A 24,780-nucleotide genomic window follows, 5' to 3' on the forward strand; every position below is an offset into this window, starting at 1 on the left:
AGCAATTTCCACAGAAACCATAAGGCTCTTGGTAAAATTGTAAAGAGTGAAAATGATCACAAATGCTAACCAGAAACGCAGTACTCAGAAATGTGCTGTTACGTACCTGGTATGTTAGAGTCTGGTTGTAGGAGTCCTCTCTTACGGCTCTGGTTCACGGCCGCTGAAGTGGGAACAGCGGACTCAGAGCACAGCGGGGTAGGAGTGCCGGTGCAGTGATGAATAGATGTAGGTGGCTGAGTCATTCTGGCAGGGAGGTGCAGACGGCACTGAGGCAGAGGAGGGGGTCAGCAACCCTGACAGGTGATACGACTGCAACGGCAACAAGCTGATGAAGCAAGCAGATAAATAGGAAGCAAGAAACGGCAGGGTCAGACAAGCCGGGTCACAACGGATAATCAGATGGTTCAGATGTAGGTAACTGAAGCGTAGTCGTGGTGCAAGCAGGTGGGTCTGGCAGCGGTGGGTCCAATCAGAAGGGTAAGTCAAACAAGCCGGAGTCAGGGATTAGAGCGATACGGATAGTCAGCAAGCCGGGTCAAAGGTTCAATCAGTAATTCAGGATCAGGTTTCAAGTGTAAGTTCACTCCAAAACTGCAGATCAGACAGCAATGTGTTTGAGTCCAGCAATGGCTTTTAAAGTGTGCTTTGGCGCCAAAAACGTGCACACGCGCGCTCCCGCTATTGTGCGCGCGCGGCGGCACGTCAACACGGAGGAACACCGTTTCCTCAGAAACGAGGATGGATGAGACTGGGAGGTAAGTCCTTGACATGTGCCTTTCACTTAATTGGAAAATTGAAGTGTATAGCTTCTCTTTCATGTGCACCATGTATCAATCGCAATACAGCCAGAGAAGGCCCCACATTCTGCACAAGGTATCCTCTTTTCTAAAACTCTGACCCTTCTTAGAAATCTGGTGTATGTGTCAGGAGACTAAAGAATAATGGCAGTACATGCCCTAGGCATTTTTTTCTTGTAGCATCTCCTGGCAGAGAGATGGATTAATTATTACAGATTATTCATGAAGTATTCAGACCCCCTTACTTTTTTCAATTATGTTGTGTTGCATGCAGCCTGACCATTTTTAACACCGAGCGCTTTTACCCCCTTCCTGCCCAGGCCAATTTTCAGCGCTGTCACATTTTAAATGGCAAATGTGCGGTCATGCAACACTGTACCAAGTTAGGTTTTTATCATTTTGTTTACACAACTAGAGATTTCTTTTGGTGGTGTATAATTGCCACTGGGTTTTTTTTCTTTTGCTAACTAAATGAAAAAAGACTGAACATTTTGAAAAGAACAAAAACAAGTTTTTCTTTATTCTGGGCACATATATCTGTAGTATTATCGCTCTCCAAATCCCTAAGTCCCATGTCTTTCTGCTGCTCCATTCCTCTGTTATCAGCATGATAACTTCTGACACGCTCTTCGAGATTAAAGCAGCTGGAAGTTTGTGTTGGGGAGGGTGCTATAGATGAACAGAGAGCTGGTCTATTCTTAGCACAGCTCTGCAAGTTTCTTTGTCCCTCTGCCTATGTGGAGGGGGGGGCTGTGCGCACCTTTCCTCCAATCGACTCTTATACAGTGTATGCCCAGACTGCCCTCCCACTGCTGAAACAGGAATGAACATTTCTAACATGATCTGCACTTTCTAATGAATATAGAAAGCTGAAGACGGCAGATATACATGTAAATCTTATGTAGAAATATTTATTTCATCTCTGTGTATCATCTGAGGCTGTTCACTTAACTAGTTATATGTGAGGGTTCACACCCACTTTAAGATAAATAAAACCTTCTGCCTTTACAAGCACTTTGAAATGTAAAAAAAATCGTATTAATTTTTCACATACTGTCACCAGGGCAGTACAGCGTCATCCTATAACTGGTGTGGCGGTGATTAGGGACACTAAATGGTGACAGTACAAAAAAATAAAGTAATTCAATTTTTTCTCTTTTTTTTTTTCATTTTATTTTTTATTATTTTATTATTTTTTTATGACACTGTGACCAGAACAATATAATGTTACCATTTTTTGTACACATAATGGTTGGTTATAGCAGTGAATTACAAGCAAGCATTCTACTGAATGAAGTTGATTTATTCAGTTTGTTTTGTTGTAAATGGCTGTGATTGGTCAAAGCTAATCATATGGTACCAATGAGCTGTGATTGGCCTGGTCTGTACCATGTGTTCACATTAACCTATAACAACTAACAACACAATTGATGCCATTAAAGTAAGCCACCCATTGTTTAAAACTATCATGTGACCTGCTGTGATTGGTCACAGCGGTCACATGGTACCAGCAGTGAGCCAGTACACTGATCAGGCATCGGCTGTGTCCAGTGGACACAGCTGGTGACAGATTGCGCCGCTGTGTGGTGCCTTCTGAGAGGGCGTTATGACGTTTAATCACAAAGATGAATGTCCCGCCCAGCTGTCAATCTGCTATAGACTTGGAGGAAGGTGTTAAAAAAAATGTTCTCAACCTACACTCCATTCCCCATAATGACAAAGTGAAAACCGAATTTTAGAAATGTCTGTGAATTTATTAAAAAGAAAAAACTGAAATATCACATGTACTTGGATATCCAAACCCTTTACCCCTTGTACTTTGTTGAAGCACCTTTGGCAGCAATTAAAGCCTTGAGTATTTTTTGGGTATGATGCGACAAGCTTTGCACGCCTGGATTTGGGGGATTTTCTGCCATTCTTCTTTACAAATCCTCTCAAGCTGACAGGTTGGATGGGGGCCATCAGTGGACAGACAGTTTCAGGTCTCTTCAGAGATGTTCAGTAGGGTTCAAGTCGCATTCCAATCTGAGGCTCTGAGCTCTGTGGGACATGTTTTCATTGAGGATATCCCTGTAATTTGTTCCATTCAGCTTTCCCTCAATCCTGACCATGTCCATGCTACTAAAAAAACACCCCCACAGCATGATGCTCCCACCACTGTGTGTCACTGTTGGAATAGTATTGGGCAGGTGATGAGCGGTGCCTGATTTCTTCCAGACATTTAGTACCGAGTTCAATCTTGGTTTCATTAGACAAGAAAATCTTGTTACTCAGTGTTAGTCATTTGGGTGCTTTTTTGCAAACTCCAAGCAGGCTTTCATGTGTTTTGCACTGAAAAGAGGCTTCTGTCTAGCACCCTGCCATAAAAACCAGATTGATAGAGGACTGCAGTGATGGTTGTCCTTCTGCAACTTTGTCCCATCTCCACACAGGATCTCTGGAGCTCAGTCAGAGTGACCGTTGGGTTGTTGGCCACCGATCTTACAAAGACCCTTTGGCCCTGATTGCTCAGTTTGGCCTGGCGACCAGCTCTTGGAATAGTCCTGGTTGTGCCAAAAATCTTCCATTTGGGGGTTGGAAGTTCTGTGAACCTTGTGGCTTTTGCTCTGATACAGTGTGTATTGTCAGATGTAAGTCCTTTTATAGCAGGGGTCTCCAAACTTTCTAATGAGGGGGCCAGTTTACTGTCCTTCAGAATTTAAGTGGGCCAGACTGTTGACATTGGGAGTAGAAAAGGTCCCCACATCAGCGGGAGAAATTGTGCCCCAACGTTGATGTAAGTGGGAGAAATTGTGCATTATCATTGGTCCCAATTGTTGATGTCATTGTGAGGAATTGTGCTCCATCATTATCAGTGGTAGGAGTTGTGCCCCATCGTTGGTGTCATCGGGAGGGATGTGTACCCCATCTTTGGTAAATTATGCCCCAAGGGCCAGATAAAAGCAAGCAAAGGGCCACATCTGGCCCCACGGGCCGCAGTTTGGAGACCACTGTTTTATAGAAATGTGTGTGCGCCTTTTTTGAATCGTGTCCAATCAATTTAATTTACCACAGGTGGACTCCAGTCAAGGTATAGAAACATCTCTGCAATGACCAAGAGAAATGGGGGGCACCTGAGCTAAATTTCAAGTGTTTCAAAGGGTCTGAATGCTTATGCCAATGTGACATTTCAGTTTTTCCTTTTTTCATACATTTGCAAACACTTTTAAAATTCTGTTTTCACTCTGTCATTATGGGGTGCCTAGTGTAGATTGAGGGAAGACATGATTTGAAATAACTGTAGTATCAGGCTGCAACATAGCACAATTAAAAAAATTGAAGATGGTCTGAATACTTTATGAATGTCCTGTATATTGCTTAATCGGCTCGTAAAAAGTTTTTTTTTTTTTTGGATTAAATGTTTACTTACCTTTTAGTCCTTATAAAGCAGTGCTCCACATGTTTGCTAAATAAGTAAAACTGCACGCACAGTTGCATCAAAGTACAAATCACAACTTTGGTGTAAATCAGATGTGCACAGTCAGAACATTTCATACCTTGCTTCATGTTTGGACTGTGAATAGGGGCAAAGGAAAGTCACACCATATGTACACATAGATAAAAGTACAGCCAAATATGCCGTACAAACCAAATGCAAGCTGATAATTCAGTAGGGATTTATACGACCCACATCCAGGCCGGTTGTCTGCACATTGGGTGTATATAATTGGCTTCTGTGCTGGCCTGGTAATGCTTGATGACCACAATTTTACAGAAATGTAATGATTACATTGACTTTTTATTCCAAAACACTGGATAATGGATCATATATCCATCCAGATATTTGTAACATTAAAGAGGCACTCTGGTCAGGTTCTTTTAAGCCAGATGTCCCTAGATATTCCTAAGTCTGGGGAACATCTAAAACATCAGACATGGCCAAATCAGAAACTGAATGCTGCTGAGTTTTATGATTTTTGTTGATGTAAGAGGTTTCTAGTTTCCCATTGTTTCTTTTTGTTGCTTTAGATCTTGGAGTGAATTGGACCCCTGCTATTCGAATGACAGAAGCATCTTGACTCTTTCGGCCATGGACTCAACCTCATGCTAAAAGGGCAGACCCTACTGGTTTAAATGCAATGCCCGCTCTTCTGTATAGGGCCTTATCCATATTTATTGAACTTGAATATATTTTCTTACAGAAATAAACCTCAGCTGTCACTTTTAAATTGGATCATTTCCTTTTATATGTTTTAAGGTTCAAAGAAGTACCATAAACTAGATTGCATCATGCCTGAGAAGGTGTTTTCAGTCTGTTGCATTTGTCTGCACTAAAAGAAAATGGAGCCTTGTTGGCATTTGTTTCATTCAATGACTATTTTATGAAATGTGTACCCTCATTTCTGTGATCAAATTAAGTTTCAAACTGTAGTTCTCCAGCTAATGAGCAATCCGCCTCAATGTGCAATACAATGGTCTCACTGTATGTTGGCAGATGTACAGAATGTATGCTAAAAGTTTTCTTTTAAACCACAATTCCTATAATTAACACTGATTAGTCTTATTTTTTGGTATTGGATATAAAAACAATGGCTGTGTAACATTAGCTTCATTTTTTTTTAACACGATATTTTGTTCACATTTTTTATAGAAAGAACAAGAAAGGTGTTTAATATAAAACAAATATTAGGATGTGGCATTTCTGACCAAGGTTTGACAGATACGTAACCATAATGCTCTACTTCAGGAATTCAGCCACTGTAAAATGTGCCGACTTACCATGTCCAACAAAATGCATGCCACGTCATGGACGTGTCTTATTTACAACTGACTGTTTTACTGAGTGCTGGGAGTACAGCTATCGCTGAACTCCCAGTGCTATGACAGGAGTGATGCTGCTTTCTCACACAGCAGCAAGCTGTCTCACAGCAACAAGCCCTCCCCTCGTCTGTCTATTCACAGAAGGCTTTGTATTTTGTGAGTGGGTTCACAGAAGGCTTTGTATTTTTTTTTTTTATGGGTTCACCTAATGCAAAGTGTTGTGAGTGGGCAGTTGCATATGACTCTGCAGCAGCTGAGACCAGAACATCCAGCATTGGTGCATAGAAAGTATAGCAATAGCTATGTTCCCAATGCTCATTAAAAATGTAAATTGTAACTTAGAGATAAGTTGACAAGGTGGCGTGCACCTCGTTGGGCTTAACCCATAGTAATCTGGCACATTTTAAAAAGTGGCTGAATTCCAGCTTTACCTTAAATAAATAGAAAGTATGAGCTGATAGTCCATAAAGATAATTTAAATAGTAACCCCACATAGCTGGAGAATTCTTGCTGTTTGGGCAAAATTCGAACTGTGCATGGCCCTGTTGGCATCACCTGGCCTCAGACTTTGACAGTGGGCAATTGTTGGCCGAACAATGACTATGCTATCGGATGCAGTCTCTGGGCAGTCATTCTTCCACTGCGGTCACAGCTGCTTCAGTACAATAGCTGGCAGTAGAGATTCCTCCATCCACACTGTTTAGCATGGAGGAGGAATCTATTCGATCTCTTCTCATTCAGCCTAGAAGCTGAATGAGAGAAATCTGAGTATATGGCTAGCTTTACAGGTAAGTTGATTCTTGAAGGACCAGTCAAAAAGGGACAATTTCCAGCATGTAATTGCAGAGTCCCCTTCCTAATGTTTTGTGTATGGGTGTCTAATTTTGACAAGCTGTTTACAAGTTGGAAAAGCCTCAAAGGTATTTCATAGGTAACTTGCACCTTTTTTCGAGAAACGTCTTGCCTGTATCCAGCCAAGACCTTTCTGCCTCTGTTGACAAGTTATAGGCATGTGTCACTGACATCAGTTCGAGATGCTTCTGTGATCATTCAGAATTCATTAACATGTGCATTTAATCTGCAGTTATCCTCCTTCTGACCTATTTTGAATGACTTCAAGTGTTTTTTTTTATTACATTTTTTTTATTCTCTGACTTGTGTGGAAATGCAAATCCCATTTAAAGCGAGCCAAAGCTTGTTGACACAAGTCTTCAAAGCCTTGTACACACTACGAGCAGATGTACTAACAATCCAATGTTAGTACATCAATCTCCCCTGCTGTGCTATTAGGTTCTGAAGGCCCCCCGCCAGAATCCTCCTGTGCCATTGGCTAAGAGCGCTGAGCAGGAGCTGGTTGGCAGACCGTTTTCGGTCATGACCCTTCGACAGAAGCCTGCTGTACTGCCAGCTTCTGTCTGACCAGCTGTTGAACCAGCCAATCCCACGCGACATTCAGCCCATGTGTACTAGGCTCTCGTCATAGAAATATAATTGCAGTGGGCAGTGGAATTCATGTTGGTTTGACTGCAGTTACATAATTGTATTAACTGCCTGGTTGCCATTATTTACTGCACTTTCTCAGGCTCATTGCTTTTTGCTGTTGCATTTTGCATTGCCTTTTTCAATAACCTTATCTGAATCCAAACAAGCGCGGCCTTTTTGCATGTGTGTTGCAATGCACGCTAAATTGCACATGTTAACAATAACATGATCCACTGCACTTGCATTGATTAGGTGTACCATTCACTGTGAATTGCTCCCTAGTGCACTGTACGGTAGTGTGGTGCACAGCAGTACACCACAACACATACTGTGCATTGCTGTGTGCTATGTTTTGAAAGAAGGGTCGTGCCCATTTATTCATCTGTTGAGGTGCATTGACAGCGCCTTTTGTATGAAATGGACTGCCTTAGTCATTCATGCTGTAATGTGTGTTAACATACGGATTAATGTAGTGTGAATGGGCCCTCAAAGTATTTAAGAAATGTGCGCACTTTTGTTACGGTATGTTATTTAAATACTAGACTTAATTTTCAATGTGAATACCCTTAAATGCTGATTTGTTTAGTGAGCAGTACGAGGAGCAAAGTGCAGTAACAAATTAGAACTTACCAAATAGGTCTGACTAGTAAAACATGGATTGTGGTTTTTATGGGTCAACGAAGAAAACCTCCACTCTTTATAATTGTTAAAATGGCAGCTTTAAAAGACCTCTCAACTATCATGCATGTGGCTATTGCTCAGGTTGTGTATCTGGTATTGGCCTTGTGTATCTCAGGCAAATTTGTCTCTGTTTTGCAGGTTTTGTTTTTCTTCCCTAAATGTTTCACTTTAGATATTCATCAAGGGGGGAAAAATGTATTTCTGAAGACTAACCATGAAGTTTACTGTTTTATTATTTTATTAAAATGTTTACAGTTTAAAAATGTTGTTTTTCAGTGTATGTGTGCCTACTCAGATCTGAGGTTTTGCAACGTAAATTGTTGTTTTTTGTGAAGAAGTATGCATTTTGAGGGGGTTTTTTTTATTTTGTATACCGTACATAATGCATATCTAAAAAACAAAAAAAAGTGTTTCAGCTTACTGGTCTTTAGATGTGGTGGCTGCGTTCTTTTTCTTGACACTTTTTTTTTTCCTTCTTTCCTTCGGACCTTTATGCAGGTAAAGGACCTGGCCAGTTTTTGCGATTCGGCACTGCGTCGCTTTAACTGACAATTGCGCAGCTGTGCGATGTGGCTTCCAAACAAAATTGGCGTCCTTTTTTTCCCACAAATGGAGCTTTCTTTTGGTGGTATTTGATCACCTCTGCGGTTTTTATTTTTTGCGCTATAAACAAAAATAGAGCGACAATTTTGAAAAAAATGCAATATTTTTTACTTTTTGCTATAATAAATATCCCTCAAAAAGATATAAAAAAAACTCAATAAGCGTTTATCGATTGGTTTGCGCAAAATTTATAGCGTTTACAAAATAGGAGAGAGTTTTATTGCATTTTTATTAATAATGTTTTTTTACTACTAATGGCGGCGATCAGCGATTTTTTTTATTTTTTTCGTGACTGCGACATTATGGCGGATACATCGGACAATTTTGACACATTTTTGGGACCATTGTCATTTTCACAGCAAAAAAATGCTATAAAAATGCATTGTTTACTGTGAAAATGACAATTGCAGTTTGGGAGTTAACCCCTACAGCGCCCCCTAGTGGTTATGTGTGACCTCATATGTTTTTCTAACTGTAGGGGGGTGGGACTGGACGTCATTGATCGTGTGTTCCCTAATATAGGGAAACACGATCAATGAAGCTGCCACTGTGAAGAACGGGGCAGGTGTGTTTACACACAGCTCTCCCCGTTTTTCAGCTCCGGGGACTGATCGCGGGACTCCGGTGGCGATTGGGTCCCGCGACCACGGAGCTTCGGACCGGGTTGCGGGCGTGCGCCCGCGACCCACGGCTGGGCACTTAAAGAGGACGTACAGGTACGTGCTTGTGCCCAGCCGTGTCATTCTGCTGACGTATATCTGCAGGAGGCGGTCCTTAAGTGGTTAACCTGTGTAATGCTGCAATTATTGCACTTTCTTACCTAGGGTGACAACTGTTCTAAGCAGCATTGTATTTCTAGAAAATGGAGTGTGTTAGGACAACATAACACTTTATTTTGTAGTTTTGTTGAGATAGCTGGGAAGAATGCTAAATGATAAGTCCAGAGGCAGAGACCAAAGAAAAAAAAATTTTGGGGGATTTTTTTTTTTTTTTAAGGTTCATTTTTATTTAATTTTTTTTTCATGCAAAACATACAATAGACAACAAACAAATATGAGGAGCGAACATCGCCCATTACATCACTTTACAAAGATCTGGTAGCTGGTAAACATGTGGCATATGTATAGAAACATACAAAAATCGAGAAAAAAATAATAAAATTGTCAATTTGCTCGATCAGGTCTACTCAATGGGCAGGGGTATCAGTCAAACTTCGAGAAGGTGGTATGGTACTCTCGGAGTTAACCCAGGAGCCCCAAACCTTCAAGAATTTTTTTTGGACACCCTCTGCCCTCATATGTCAACTTATACAGCAGTATAGCATGGTTGATGGTAGTGAGACAAACGGCTATGGTGGGTGGGGATGGAGACTTCCAGTTGAACGTTATCGATTTCTTAGCATAAAACAATACTATCCGCAGAAACGTTTGCATATTCTTAGATATACTATCGTCGTCTCAAAAAAGCCCTGTAAACACCTCAGAGGATTACATATATTGGGTATCTGTGTCAGTGAACTAAAGAAGGCCGTGACCTCTGACCAGAAATTCCTAATCGGAAGACACTCACACATTAAATAAAAAATGTGCCATCAGCCATGCCGCATCGGGAGCACAGTGCAGAGGGCAGTCTATTCAACCTAAACAGTAAGCATGGTGTAAAATAGGATAAACAGAGGGAACCTCCTGTCAGATGTCCTCTGTCAACTCAGGGATATCAGCTCTCCAGCTAGCAGCCGATTTGCTCAGCCTATGAGTCGTAATATGCAGAAGGGACCCATAATATGTGGAGACCAGTTTGGCGTGAGAAGAATCAGTCAGCAATCGTTCCAGCGGGGGGAGTTGGACTATGTTATGAAGGCTGAACTGCGTTGCTGCAGTGTGGCCTATTTGTAAATAAAGGAAGTAAGCTGTGCGTGGCAGATTGTAGTCTCTGTGAAATTCATCAAAAGGATGAAACACGTTGTCCGAGAACAAATGCAAAATGTTTTTCACCCCCCTTTTCAACCAATATCCCCCATCAGATCTGCGGAAAAAATCTGGTAGATTTGGATTCCCCCAGAGTGGAGTGTTTGGCGAGTATGTATTACTGCCAGAGGAAAATTGTAAATCAGTGAGTTAAAAAATCTGTCATCGCCATGATACTCGTCCCCTCCCGCCCTCTAATGGACATACGATGAATCAAATTTTGCAGGTACTCATAGGAGGTAAGAATAGCTGCCTCCAAGGCCGTCCCCCCTCCACAGAAAGGAAGTAAGGACGGAGTCTATTTCCTTAAATTTATTTTTAGTGACATATACTGGCGAATTGCCCAAAACATATACAAATCGTGGTAAGAAGATCATTTTGAAAATATTAATCCTGCCCAGTAGTGTAAGTGGGAGATTAGCCCAGGTTTTGAAAGTGGTTTTCATGCGCCCTATAAGGGGGTCTAAGATGGACTTGTCCCAGTTAATCTGAAATCCAGAGAAGCGACCAAACCTCCTAATAATCTCCAGCAGGGCTGGGAGAGATGACTGGGGGTTCGACAAGTATATTAACATGTCATCGGTGTAAAGAGATACCTTCTCCTCCAGACCCCCAATCGCCAGTCCCGCAACCTCCCCGCAAGATCTCATCAGTGCTGCCAAAGGCTCTATTGCCAGCGCAAATAGCAGCGGCAACAGAGGACATCCCTGTCTGATGCCTCTCTTTATCGGAAAGGAGTCAGATATGCCTGCGTTCACTCTGTCTAGCAGTGGGTTTTAGGTAAAGCAGCTGGCACTCACCTGATAAAGGTGTTGCTGAATCCAAACTTTGCCAAGACCTCCTGCAGATAAGGCCATACGACCGAGTCAAATGCTCTGTGTGCATCTAAAGACAAAACGGCCCGGAATCCCATCTCATCATGGGTGGCCTGCAGGTTGGTAAATAGTCTATGTAGGTTGATGGAGGTCGATCGCCCAGGGATGAACCCAGTCTGGTCTGCACCAATAACAGTAGTAATGACTGTGTTCAATCATCGGGTGAGCACCTTGGCTAAAATCTTGACATCCGAATTGGTCTGTAAGATTCACAGAGGAGGTGATCCTTATGTGGTTTAGAAATGAGAACAATTAACATAGACATAGAAGCCCCGTTTTCATAGCAAAATTATACACCCTGCCTATAGGTGAGGTACAAGCAGATCCTTGTACTGCATATGCCACTCGATAGGGAAACCATCCAATCCCGGTGTTTTGGTTTTTTTTGGCAAAGGATTGGATAGCCTCCCCAATTTCCTCAGCCATCGGAGCGTCGCCTGTTGGGTCTGAAGCCTAGGCAGTGGAATTTCAGAGAGATAGTCATCCACTTCCACAATCGTGTAGTGAGCTCTAGTAGCATAAAGGGAGGAATAAAATGTGACAAAGGCATCCATGATCTCAGTGTTTTTCTCTACCACTATGCCCTCTGAGCTCCTAATTCTAGGTATGCTGAAAGGCTGATAGTCCTGTCTGGAGAGACGCCAAGTGACTGTTTGGTGATAAGAAGTTCTGTTGGTTCTGATACAGCAACTTCTTCTGGGTGCGCTCCAAAAGCACCAAGTCCAGTCCCCTGGCCCTGTGCTTTCAGGTGGCGTGTGTCTCAGGAGTGGGGGTCGCAGAATAAGTGGCCTCTGCCTCTCTGAGAGACCCCTCCGTATCTATCAATCTCGACAGAGAAGCCTTGCGCGTCTGACCAATGACCACAGCAAAAGAGTCGTGTGTGGTGGCCCTAAAGGCATCCCAAACCACCGGCATGGAGGCGCTCTGCTTGTTCGTTATCCAGTAAGATCCTATCTCTGCCATACACTGGTTCACAACAACCTGATCCGCTAACCACAGCGGGCTCAGCCACCACACACGATAGGAGGGAGGGGTGCCCAAGGCGAGGTCCACTAGCAAAGGGGAATGATCAGACACTGCCCTAGGGATGTATTTAACCTCAGTCACCATATTAAGCAGATCCGATGAGACCAGACATAGATCAATACGGGACAGAGTACCGTGTGACTCAGAGTGACACGAATACTCCCTCCCATCCCCGCATGCTTCCACCTCCAGGCCTTCACCAAATCAAATTGAGTTAGAAAGGAACCCAGGGGGGTGGGGGCAGTGTAGAGCATCGTAATCTATCAATGGAGTTGTCCAACACTATTATAGTCACCCGCTATCAATAAAGGACCCTCCACTATTGCCAATATGGAGTTCAATACCCACTCAAAGAATGTTTTAGTGAAGGGGGCGGAGCATATAAGCTAGTTACCGTATACGGCCTACCCATTAGCTCTATCACAATTACAAAGCAACCATTAGGATCGAGTTTAACATGGAAATTAAAAATGAATCCGCGCAACGGAAATTCTTTAAAAAATATATGCTGCAAGAAAAATGTGTGTGCTGCAAGAAAAAAGTCAATATGTACTGTAATAGAAATTGCTGAGGTGGCTGCCCCTACATATAAAATATGGAATATTTTCATGGAATATGAAATGAAAAGGAGGAGTTAGTAGGTGCTGGCGCCTACCTATGTAAAATAAATGTCTGCTATACTGTGACATTAAATTCTTATATAAATGCTATAAGTGATAATTGATATTACTTTAGTGATGTCAAATGAACCCACAATCCTATAGGTGCGCGTGTGGTGCTTACATATACAAATGCATTAATATAAATTGATACGAGCATATATAAACATAAAAATTAAATTGAAATAAAAAATGGTAAAATTAGTCCATATATAATTGAAGTGCTAATAATTGCATTAAATGCTTTGTGCTGCGTTTAAAAAGTGCTGTACGTTTCGTGCATAGTGCTGTGTGCCAATCCTAATATTTATTGCTGTGTTCCACTCTGTGCCCCCTTCATCCGTGCTCTGATGTGGCCCGCACTCACCAGATCATGTCCCCCTCCTGGGGTAGAAAGCATTCACAGTGTATGCCCTGTGCTGCACTCTGGCAAATCCTTATTCCCCTGTGTGACTCTTTCCAGGTTGGACTCATGTACAAAGAGAAGAAAGGTCCCAAATAGTGTGATCCTGTAATAAATGTTGTACTTTATTAATAAAAACTCTAGGTACTCACATTTGGCAATTTAAAAGCAAGCGGTGTATTAATTCCAAGGAAGTGTGTGTAGACTGCATCTATCCGCTCGACCGGTTTCGTCATGATGACCTCGTCTGGAGCGTCAACCTGGAAAGAGTCACACAGGGGAATAAGGATTTGCCAGAGTGCAGCACAGGGCATACACTGTAACAACAGGAGCAAGGTGATAACAGTCATCCAGGTTGAACAGATGGTATGCAAACAATGGCAGAAGAGTGTAGCTCACCACCCCATAATAACTGAAAAGAGGGGGGCGAAAGGATAACAGGGGCGAAAGCATCCAGGCCCACTCATGCCTCATCAAACCCCCCCCACACACACACACCGCTGTCCATGCAGGAAAAAAGTAGTGTATACCGGAGAGGGTATAACATGTATCAAGGAGAGAATACTCATTATGTTCACTTTCAGCACGGTGGTGACCTTCAGTCCTGGCTTCTGCATTCTGGATGTTCCAGGGTGTCCACCCAGTGAGATGCCTCCTTAGGATCCGTAAAGAAGTAGGCCTTGCCCTGATAAATTATTCTTAGGGGGGCAATATACAACATGCCGTAGGGGAGATGAAGCTCGCAGAGCCTGTGTTTAATGGCCAGGAGGGTGGCCCTTTCCTTCTCCCTGGCAGCTCTGAGAACAGCTTCCCTGTCTCTGAAGTGAAGTAGCTTGATAATAATGGCACGTGGCGGGGCCAGGGGGCGTAAGGGAACTCTGTGTGCCCGTTTTAATGGTGAGAAGATGGAAGCGCCAAATGTGGAGATCAGCCATCTTTCCATAAATACTTCTGGGGTCTTACCCTCAGACCCTTCTGGGAACCCCAGAAAGCAAAGGTTGCTCCTCCGTAAATGGTCCTCTATATCAGTGAGCCTATCTGTGCTACATAACCTTTAATTGGGCCTGGGTTCACACTATCAGAGAAATAAAAAAAAGTTGAACAGGAAGAATATTTGCAATGTTCTGGCTTCAGCAGGGTTCAGTCAATGAGCAATGTATTGTCGGTTCTCAAACTTGACAGATGTTCCTTGATTGATGGTACATAAGAACTGCCCAAATGTTGATGCATTCCACTTTTCTTCACATCAAGGGGGTGTTGACAGACCATCTGACCAATTATCTGGTCTAAGGGGTAGTTGTTGGTATGTCACCACGTTTAAGACGGATACAGTTTTCTATAAGGCTCAGTTTCCACTTGTACATCGACTTGGAGCTGCAAAGTCGCATGACAAGACATACCCCATGATTTCCAATGAGTACCATTGATATATGTGCGATTTCAAGTCACTGCACTTCACTGCGAATTGAGGTCCATAGACCTTAAGAATACACAGGCATTGCTTCAAGTCGCATCAAAATCACAGCAAAATCACACGACTTGTGGAAACCTAGGCTAAGTTTTCATATCTCTGAATATCTACAGTACCTGTCCACGAGAATGTGTTTCCAGCACGACGTCATCGCCCTGGTTCTCGGCGACAGGGTGCTGACATCTCGCACTCGCTGCAATAGAAAAAGCACATTCCATCGAGCGCGACATAGAAGCGACGGGGATCCGACTTGGATTCCCGCCAATTCTAGACACCGTGTTTGGTATGAATCATGAGGGGGAACTCCACGCCAAATTTTAAATAAAAAAAAACGGCATGGGTTTCCCTCCAGGAGCATACCAGGCCCTTAGGTCTGGTATGGATTGTAAGGAGAACCCCCCTATGCCGAAAAAATGGTTCCGGAGCATGCTGGGACTGTGACATCATAAGAGGCCTATATAAATCGTTGGGCACCGCACACCCGGCATTACAGCGGGAGGGAGCGTCGAGTCAACATCGGAAGAAAAGAAGAGGGAAGAAGGCGACAAAGAAGACCGGGCTGGCTGCCGCTAGTAAAAGAGCTTCAAAGAAGATAGCGACGGCCAGCCCCAAAGAAGGCACCGGAGAGCGAGCGGGTGGAAGAACCGGGGAGCGCCGAGACGACACCAGAGAGCAGAAGAAGAGAGCGGAGAAGACGAAAGACGACCCCCGAAGTCAGAAGAAGACCCCTTGAGAGCAGAGAAGACCCCGGAGCTGACTAATAAATGATTTTAAAAACCTGTGTTGTGCATTTATTTTTTTTGACACTTTTCCTCCAGGTGAATGGGTAGGGGTACAATGTACCCCATACTCATTCACCTGGGGTGGGGGGCCGGTATCTGGGGGGCCCCCTTATTAAAGGGGGCTCCCGGATTCCGATAAGCCCCCTGCACACAGACCCCGACAACGAGCGGCAAGGGTTGTCGGGAAGAGGCCCTGTCCTTATCAACATGGGGACAGGGTGCTTTGGGGTGGGGGGCCACAGGGTGCCCCCCTGTCCCAAAGCACCCACCCCCCCCCATGTTGAGGGCATGCGGCCTGGTATGGCTCAGGAGGGGGGCGCTCGCTCATCCCCACTCCTTTCCTGATCGGCCGGGCGGCGTGCTCGGATACGGGTCTGGTATGGATTGTGGGGGAACCCCCACAACGTTTTTTCAGCGTAGGGGGGTTCTCCTTACAATCCATACCAGACCTTAGGGCCTGGTATGCTCCTGGAGGGGAACGCATGCTGTTTTTTTTTTATTTAAAATTTGGTGTGGAGTTCCTCCTCATGAGTCATACCAAACAGCGTCTAAAATTGGCGGGAATCCAAGTCGGATTCCCGTCGCTTCTATGGCGGCTTTTTCCCCGTCGCGGCAAGACCAGCTCAGCGTTGTTTCCCGCGACGGGGCTCGTAGATGGTCAATATCGCAGAGAAAAGGAGAGAGATAGACACAATATCACGGTCACCTACTGTACAAATTACAGTTTTCTAAGCTGCAGATTATTTGCCCAGGAGATGAATGCTAGGGTGGCAGTGTTTGGGCTCAAAACACTATAAATCATGGGTCTTCAAACTAGTCATGTCTGTGAATGTTAGAGTTTTACAATGCCTCATGGGATGTGTAGTTCTGCAACAGCTGGAGGGCCATAGTTTAAGGATCCCTGCTATAAATGAACTACTTCAGCCCCGGAAGGATTTTCCCCCTTAATGACCAGAGCACTTTTTACAATTTGGCACTGTGCTGCTTTAACTGGTAATTGCGCGGTCATGCAATGCTGTACCGAAACAAAATTCCTGTCCTTTTTTTTTTTACCACAAATAGAGCTTTCTTTTGGTGGTATTTGATCACCTCTGGGATTTTTTTATTTTTTTTGCCATATAGACGAAGAAAGAAAACAAATGATATTTTCTACTTTTTGTTATTTAAAAAAATCCAATAAACTCAATATTGGTCATACATTTACACCAAAATGTAATCGGCCTCAAGTCTTGGGTAAAAAATAAAATTCAATAAGCGTATATTGTTTTGCGCAAAAGGTATAGCATCTACAAACTATGGTACATTTACTGGAATTTATGCAGCTTTTAGTTTGACTGCCTATCTAATTTCTTGAGGTGCTAAATACTCATTGAGCCTCTTGGTTAATACCTTGGGGTGTTTACTTTCCAAAATGCGGTCATTTGGGGGGGTGGTTTTGTGCCATCTTGACATTTCAGGGCCTTCAGAACTGTGATAGGTATTGAGGCGTAAAATCACCATTTTCCACCAGCCTGGGGTGATCGGTTTTCAGGGTCCTGTACGTGGCTAGACTCCCAAAAAAGGTGTCTACTTTCCAAAAAGGGACCATTTGGGGAAGTTTTGAACTGCCCCACATTAGAAGCTTATGCCACACATCACCCACTCTTCTAACCACTTGTACCACCAAGTCCTTTATGACACTTTTTGTTTGCATGAAAAAAAAAACATTTATAACACAAAACCTAAAATTATATATATTTTTTTTAAAGCAGAGGTCCTGCAGATTAAAATAGGTGTTGCAATTTTCTTTTTACAAAGTATTTGCGCAGCAATTTATCTAACGCATTTTTTTTTTAACTGTGGTGGTCAAATCACCTTGTACAGCACTGGAGTCGATTATTGACATATCGTGAAAGCAAACCCTGTTTCTGTCAAAATAAATAAATCAGTGCTGCAGCTGAATGGCGTGCCTGCAAAGCAAACAATGGTAACAAATAAATCACAGAATTAATAAAACATTAACTCAACTTTTTTTTTTATTATTGCAATCTGTGCCACAAAAGGAGAAAAAAAATCCATGCCGAAGGAAAGGACCAATCTGCCCCTAATGTTCACCCCGCCCCCATTCTTCAGCATATATGCACTTTTTGTTGCGGTTGTGAAATCACCTCCTACAGCACTGGAGTCACGGATTTACATAGCTGAATGGCGTACCTGCAAAGCAAATAATGGTTAACAATAAAACACAGTAACATAACAGTAGGACATACCTGCAAAGCAAACACAGTAACAATAAAACATTAAATTAAGTTAAGCATAAAATACAGTAAAACAGAGCAATTAAAAACGTACATTTTTTGGGGGATTTTATGTGGCAGACCAACACAAAGTGGCACATAATTGTGAAGTGGAAGGAAAATGATAAATGGTTTTCAAACTGTTTTACAAATAAATATCTGAAACGTGTGGCGTGCATTTGTATTCACCCCCCTGTAACCAATCGTTTTAACCAGTCATGTGGCGATCACTCTACTAGAAGCCCTCAGGCCTTACCGGACACCATTCAGGATGATGAAGAGATTGTCAGACTTCCTAAGTTGCGTCCACATAGGCTCTCAGTGAAGCTCCTACATCGAGTGGATTTGGATCCCGAGAGTTTCCTGCGAGAAACAATGGGAGAGTAATTTCCTGTGTCATATGGAAAGTAGAGGCTACTTTCGGGACAGATCCCAGCATTGGTCTGAGTACTGCTGTATCCGGAAAGAAGGAAAGGAAGGGCGCCTTACACCCCAGCTTGGCCGTCTTGGATATCCTTCTCAGCTTGGCCGTCTCGGATATCCTTCTGGCTGAGGTTGCTGCCACAAGAAAGACAGTCTTTAATGTGAGATGCCACAGATTAAGGGTAAGTCCCACTTCGGAAATCTTGGCAACTTTGGTGGTTTCAGGTGGATGGTTGCTCTGAAGAATTGAATCACCAATCTTTCAGCGGCCCATTGGATACCAGTAAAAGCCGAGATAGCAGACACGTGAATCTTCAAAGTACTTGTGGAGAGACCTAGTTCCAAGCCGCTTGGAGGAACTCCAGAATGTGGCAGACTCTTGGTGAGTCAGGCAGAAAATCATGTCTGTGTGCAAATTCTACAAACTTGTTCCAGGTCCTGCTGTAGGCATTGTTGGTACTGCCTTTCCTCGCCTTCATAAGGGTATTCATGACTCTAATTGAGCAACCCAGGCTAGCTAGCCTATGCCTCTCAAGACCCAGGCCGTCAATTTCAGGCTCTCTGGGGCCGGATGGCAGATTGGCCCCTGCTTCAGTAGGTCTGAGGTTACTGGTAGAGGTTGTGACTTCCTGATGCTCAATGAGTGGAGTAGAGGATACCAAGGTCTTTTTGGCCAGTCTGGAATTATTGCCAGGACAGATACCTTCTCTTGTTGTAGCCTCCGCAGAAAGCGGAGGATCACTGGGATCGGAGGGAAGGCATATGCTGTTCTGAAGTTCCATTCCGCTGTTAGAGCATCCACTTCTGCAGCCTGTGGGTGGCTGAACTGGGTGAAGAACCGTGGTAGTTTGGTGTTGATGGTGGAGGCAAATAGGTCTACTTCCGGAAGGAAGGCCCATGCCACTAGGCTCCGGAAGATCTGTGGAGACGGGCCCATTCGTTGTTGTTCAAATCCGCTCTGGACAGGTAGTCTGCCTAAGTGTTCAGATGTCCAGGCACATATACTGCCGTTAGCAATTGTAGATTGGCCTGAGCCCAGTCTATGATCAGGAGGGTACTGTTGCGAGTGCCCCCTTGCCTGCGGACATAAGCCACTGCCTTCACATTGTCCAGTTTCAGAAGAATGGGCACTCCCTGAATTTGATTCTTGAAGGCCAAGAGGGCCTGGAAGGCTGCTCTCAACTCCAATATGTTGGAGACTACGTCGGTCGCCTGGAAAGTCCAGCGGCCTTGGGCCCACTGGTCTTTGTATAGGGCTCCCCAGCCCGTACCGCTGGCATCCGATTGGATTATTTGCCATCTCGTCGTGAGTAAGGAATGGCACCGGGTAAGATTCTGATGTCTTGCCCACCAGTCTAAATTGACCTTCATCTGGGTTCTGATTTGGATTTTCCGACCAAGATCCCTCCAATTTCCATTGATCCATAAGACCCATTTGGAAGAGGCGTGAATTCCATTGTGCCCACTTGACCATCGGGATAGTTGAGGTCATTATGCCTAGGAGTCGCATGCACTCTATTGTCGGCATATGTGCTTCCTTTCGAGCCTCTGACATTGTCTTGAGTATGCCAGACATCTTGTTCCTGGGCAACGTCACTGACGCCATTTGGGTATCTATCTTCACACCTAAATACACCAGGGATTGAGTCGGCAGGAGGTGACTCTTTTCTCGATTGATTAGCCATCCAGAGCTCTCCAGTGTCAACAAAGTTGTGTCTCGGTGTATTAGGAGTGTGTCCCTGTCTTGGCTCAGCAGTAAGATGTCGTCCAAGTAATGGTGTATGCAGATACCTTGCAGTCTCAGGTGTGCCACCAGAGCCACTAGAACCTTTGTGAATACTCTGGGGGAATCTGGTCAGCCCAAAGGGTAGGCACACAAATTGATAGTGAAGTTGTCCAATCGTGAACCAAAGGAATCTCTAGTAGTACAGGGCCACGGTACATGGAAGAACGCTTTCCTGAGATCCACAGATAGTAGCTAATCCCCTGGTTGGACAATTTTTAGGATTGTCTGGAGCTACTCCATCCTGAACCGATCCTTTTTGATGGATCTGGCAAGATCTCTGAGATCTATTACCGGCCTCCACGCCCCCGTCTTCTTTCGAACCAAAAATTTGAGGCGAGTAGAAATTGTGGTATACACTGCGCTGTCTAAGATGCACAGCTGCTAACACGGCTGATTTTGAATAAAAAAGCAAAAACGAAAAGGGAAACCAAGTGTAGCGCTTAAACCATGTAAATTATGACAATATACTTGGATAAAAATAGCAAAATATAAATTGAGCTCAAATATGATTGCATATGCAACTTATGCAATCACCTCTCCAAGTGGTGTCAGTGATGTTTAAGAGAAAGAAGAGAAGGGTGGCCACATAGCGTAAAATTGTATAATACAAAATTTATTTTAAAACAGCAATTACACTCACATGTAGGCTGTGGATTTCAAACGTGTGTACACAGATGAGGCGGCAGTGGAAGCGACCCAACGCGTTTCGTATGAGAATACTTCATCTGGGGTGTCGCTCCACTGTTGCCCCCTCAAATTTATAGCAATGAACATTAATTCACCCAATCAAAATGGAAATCTAACTCACCGCCATGACAGGGGATGGTATCAGGCCACTTCCGGTTTTGGAAAACATGGAAGGGCGGCGTGCGTTTAAAGCCTTGTTTTGAAATTAACAAAGTCATATGTTGGTCCGGAATACCGGAAGTCAATTGTGGCCAAATTAAACCGATCCGCAACATCAGTCCCAATATGCATGCACCGGTCCGGAATCCCGGAAGGCCACCACAGCACCCACCAAACGCAGTGATTGCAAGCAGCGACGCTGCAGATAGCCCATCCAATGGTATCACACTCTCTTCTCTGGGCGGAGTAGATGTGTGGAACGCAAACATCATCTCCACACACAGCGTTACACCGCGGAAGTGAAAAGACGTAGGTGCGGGCCCCTGCGTCACGTGACTATCACGTGTATACACACCAAGCCTCATACTGAACTGGCGAATGTGTTCCAAGGTGGATTGTAAACAAACTCATGGCTGAAAAGAACGCAAGGCAGAAAAATGATTGGGGACAAAAAAAAGAATTGGTATATATGTTTAAATATATACACCGAAGTGTATTGATTAAAAACATTAGAAGATAATAAATAAAACTTGTATTAGAATAAAATTGCATTGAGCAACACTAAGGGTCAACATCTTCTAATGAATATACGCCATCAATTAGAGGATTAATCTAAACTCTAATCTAATGACGATAAAATTGAATAAAAACTGCAAATTGTAAGAAAGTACTCAAATCATAATGAGTACAAGAGATGACATGTATATACTAAATATCGATGTCTATGGTACGCCAATAACGGTGTAGTTAGATTTCCATGACTGGATGATCTCAGTACTGAGTAGGGTTATCCCGATACCACTTTTTTAGGACTGAGTACAAGTACCGATACCTTTTTTCAAGTACTCGCCGATACCGAATACCGTTTTTTTTTAAATGTGTCCCCAAATGCAGCCATGTCCCCCCACAGATGCAGCCATGTCCCCCCCATATGTAGCCATGTCCCCCCCCATATGCAGCCATGTCCCCCCCATATGCAGCCATGTCCCCCCATATCCCCCCCATATCCAGCTATGTCCCCCCCATATGCAGCCATGTCCCCCCATTATCCAGCCATGTCCCCCCCATATGCAGCCATGTCTCCCCCATATCCAGCCATGTCCCCCTCATATGCAGCCATGTCTCCCCCCATATCCAGCCATGTCCCCCCCATATCCAGCCATGTCTCCCCCCCCCATGCAGCCATGTCTCCCCCCCATCCAGCCATGTCTCCCCCCCATCCAGCCATGTCTCCCCCCATCCAGCCATGTCTCCCCCCCATCCAGCCATGTCTCCCCCCCATCCAGCCATGTCTCCCCCATGCAGCCATGTCTCCCCCCCATCCAGCCATGTCTCCCCCCATCCAGCCATGTCTCCCCCCCATCCAGCCATGTCTCCCCCCCATCCAGCCATGTCTCCCCCCCCATCCAGCCATGTCTCCCCCCCATCCAGCCATGTCTCCCCCCCATATCCAGCCATGTCCCCCTTACCTGCATCCCCGCTGCCGCCGACTGGTTAAAACGTCCGGGGAACATTACAGCTTTGAATAGCTGTAATGATTCGCGCTGCGTATAGACACTCCCCCTCGCTCGGGATTGGACAGTTCACCCGAGCAAGGGGGAGTGTCTATTCGCGGCGCGAATCATTACAGCTATTCAAAGCTGTAATGTTCCCCGCCTGTATTACCCAGTCGGCGGTAGCGGGGATGCGGCGGGATGCGGCGTAACGGCGGCGAGGGGAGTATTCTATTTCGGTATCGGGGGTATTTGCAGGAGTACAAGTACTCCTGCAAATACTCGGAATCGGTCCCGATACCGATACTAGTATCGGTATCGGGACAACCCTAGTACTGAGAATACATATACATAATCATTAATGCAGTAAATTAATCTAAAATAATAATAAAATGGTAATCCAAAATTCCCACAGAATGAAAAATGAAAATAAAAAAGGGGGGGAAAGAAATTTTATTAGGTATGCAGTAAGTGTATTAGGACTTATTGATAAAGGCATTGATGTCCCACTCGACATTCATGCCTAACGGGGAGTAGGACTGGAGCTCATATATCCAGTAGGTTTCTAAAAGAGAAACACCTCTGGTCATGGCGGGGATGAACCTATCAATGATAGTGAATTCAGTGCCCTTGGGATTTTTATGATGATGTTGTTTGTAGTGTCTGGGCACAGGGTGCTTGGTGTCCCGCTTTTAATTAAGGAAATATGCTCACCGACCCTTATCGCAAATGTGCGAATAGTACGCCCTACATACTGCTTGCCACAAGGGCAAGTAACTAAATACACAATGTACTTAGTGTCACAAGTACAAAAAGGTTTAATTGTGTACTGCTTAGATGTTACGGTGGAAGAAAACTGAGTAATCTTACGTTTGCCCAATGCATTATGATGGCACACTTGGCATTTTCTGCATGGAAAAAATCCTACCATGTCATGGAAAAAAGAACTCCGGACAGGTGGATTAATGATGTTAGGAGCGATGCGACTCTGTAGAGAGGGCACACCTCTGAAGATCACATTGGCTTGTTCTGATAACGACGGACCCAGTACATTATCACCCCTAAGGATATTCCAATGCTTGTTGATAATATTTTTGACCTGCTTATATTGGGTTGAATATGAGGTCAGCATGGCAAATTTGAAGCTCTTGTCTACTGCTCGTTTGGGTTTGACGCAAATCAGAGATTTTCTGTCTAATGTGAGAACTCTCTGAAGTTCAAGATCAACGTCCGTAACAGAGTAACCTCTATCCACAAATCGTGTCTTAAGGATTTCAGCCTGCGCCAAATAAGATTGGATATCTGTACAGTTCCTACGAAGCCTTAGAAATTGGCTGCGTGGAACAGAGCGTAGCCAGGATGGGTGATGACAGCTCCCTATAGGGATGAAGCCATTGCGGTCCGTGGGTTTAAAATAGGTTTTAAAATTGAATTTGTTATTAACTATTGATATCTCTAAGTCTAGAAAATGAATAGTGGATTCCTAAGTCAAAGAAATACCCCTATCATTTGAGTTAAGGCCTTCAAAGAAAAACTCCAATGATTTGGAGCTGCCCTTCCAAAGGAGGAGGATGTCGTCTATGTACCTGGCCCATAAAACCAGGGATAGAACATCATGGGCATAGACGACATCCTCCTCCCATTTGGCCATAAAAAGGTTCGCTAAGCTGGGTGCGAACTTGGCCCCCATGGCACCTTCACGTTGTTGCAAGAAATAACGTTGGTTAACCCAAAAATAGTTTTTCTTTGTTGGAAAATCAAGTAACTCGATGATATAGTCACACTGAAAGGGGGCAAGTGAATGTTCTTTAGCCAAAAAATGTTGGACTGCCTCGATCCCCAAATGATGGGGTATACAAGTATATAACAAGGCTACATCGGCAGTAGCCATCCTGTAGTTCAAGGCCTTCTAGTAGACGGATGGTGTCACCAGTGTCCTTCAGATATGAAGGAGTCCGTCTAACAAGAGGTTGTAAAAAATGATCGATGTACCGGCCTATGCGTGAAGTGACAGAGTCAATGCCACTCACGATAGGCCGGCCAGGTGGTTGAGTGGGATGTTTGTGTATTTTGGGAAGAAAGTAAATGGTAGGAATTCTGGGAACTTTGGGAACCAAATATGTACTCTAATTTTTATTGAGAATCTTGAGATCAAATCCCTTATCTACCAGGGTTTGAAGTTGTTTTTTGTACGCATACGTGGGGTTATTAGGAATTTCCACATATGTGCCCGGCTCGCTGAGAATGCGTTGCATCTCGGCCTCGTAGTGTGCTTTGTCCAAAATAACAATGCCCCCACCTTTATCCGCCGGGCGGATGACTAAACCCTTGTTATCACACAGGGATCTAAGTCCTTCATTGGATAGGGGCTGATGATAAGGACGCTTTACAGCTAGTCGTGACAAGT

At 44.0% G+C, this 24,780-nt stretch overlaps 1 protein-coding gene across 2 annotated transcripts in view; it reads left to right on the forward strand.

Moving 5' to 3' along the window:
* Nucleotides 1-8,026, forward strand: part of ATP11B (ATPase phospholipid transporting 11B (putative)) — a 187,072-nt gene extending 179,046 nt beyond the window's left edge. For both annotated transcript variants that reach the window (XM_040349439.1, XM_040349441.1), the window contains one exon: nucleotides 4,809-8,026. In XM_040349439.1, coding sequence (XP_040205373.1) covers nucleotides 4,809-4,890 — 82 coding nt within the window. In that variant the 3' untranslated portion in view covers nucleotides 4,891-8,026. The remainder of the gene's footprint in view (nucleotides 1-4,808) is intronic.
* The last annotated feature ends 16,754 nt before the right edge of the window (nucleotides 8,027-24,780 follow it).

This window comes from Rana temporaria, chromosome 4 (genome assembly GCF_905171775.1).
Source record: "Rana temporaria chromosome 4, aRanTem1.1, whole genome shotgun sequence".
Taxonomy (NCBI): Eukaryota; Metazoa; Chordata; class Amphibia; order Anura; family Ranidae; genus Rana; species Rana temporaria.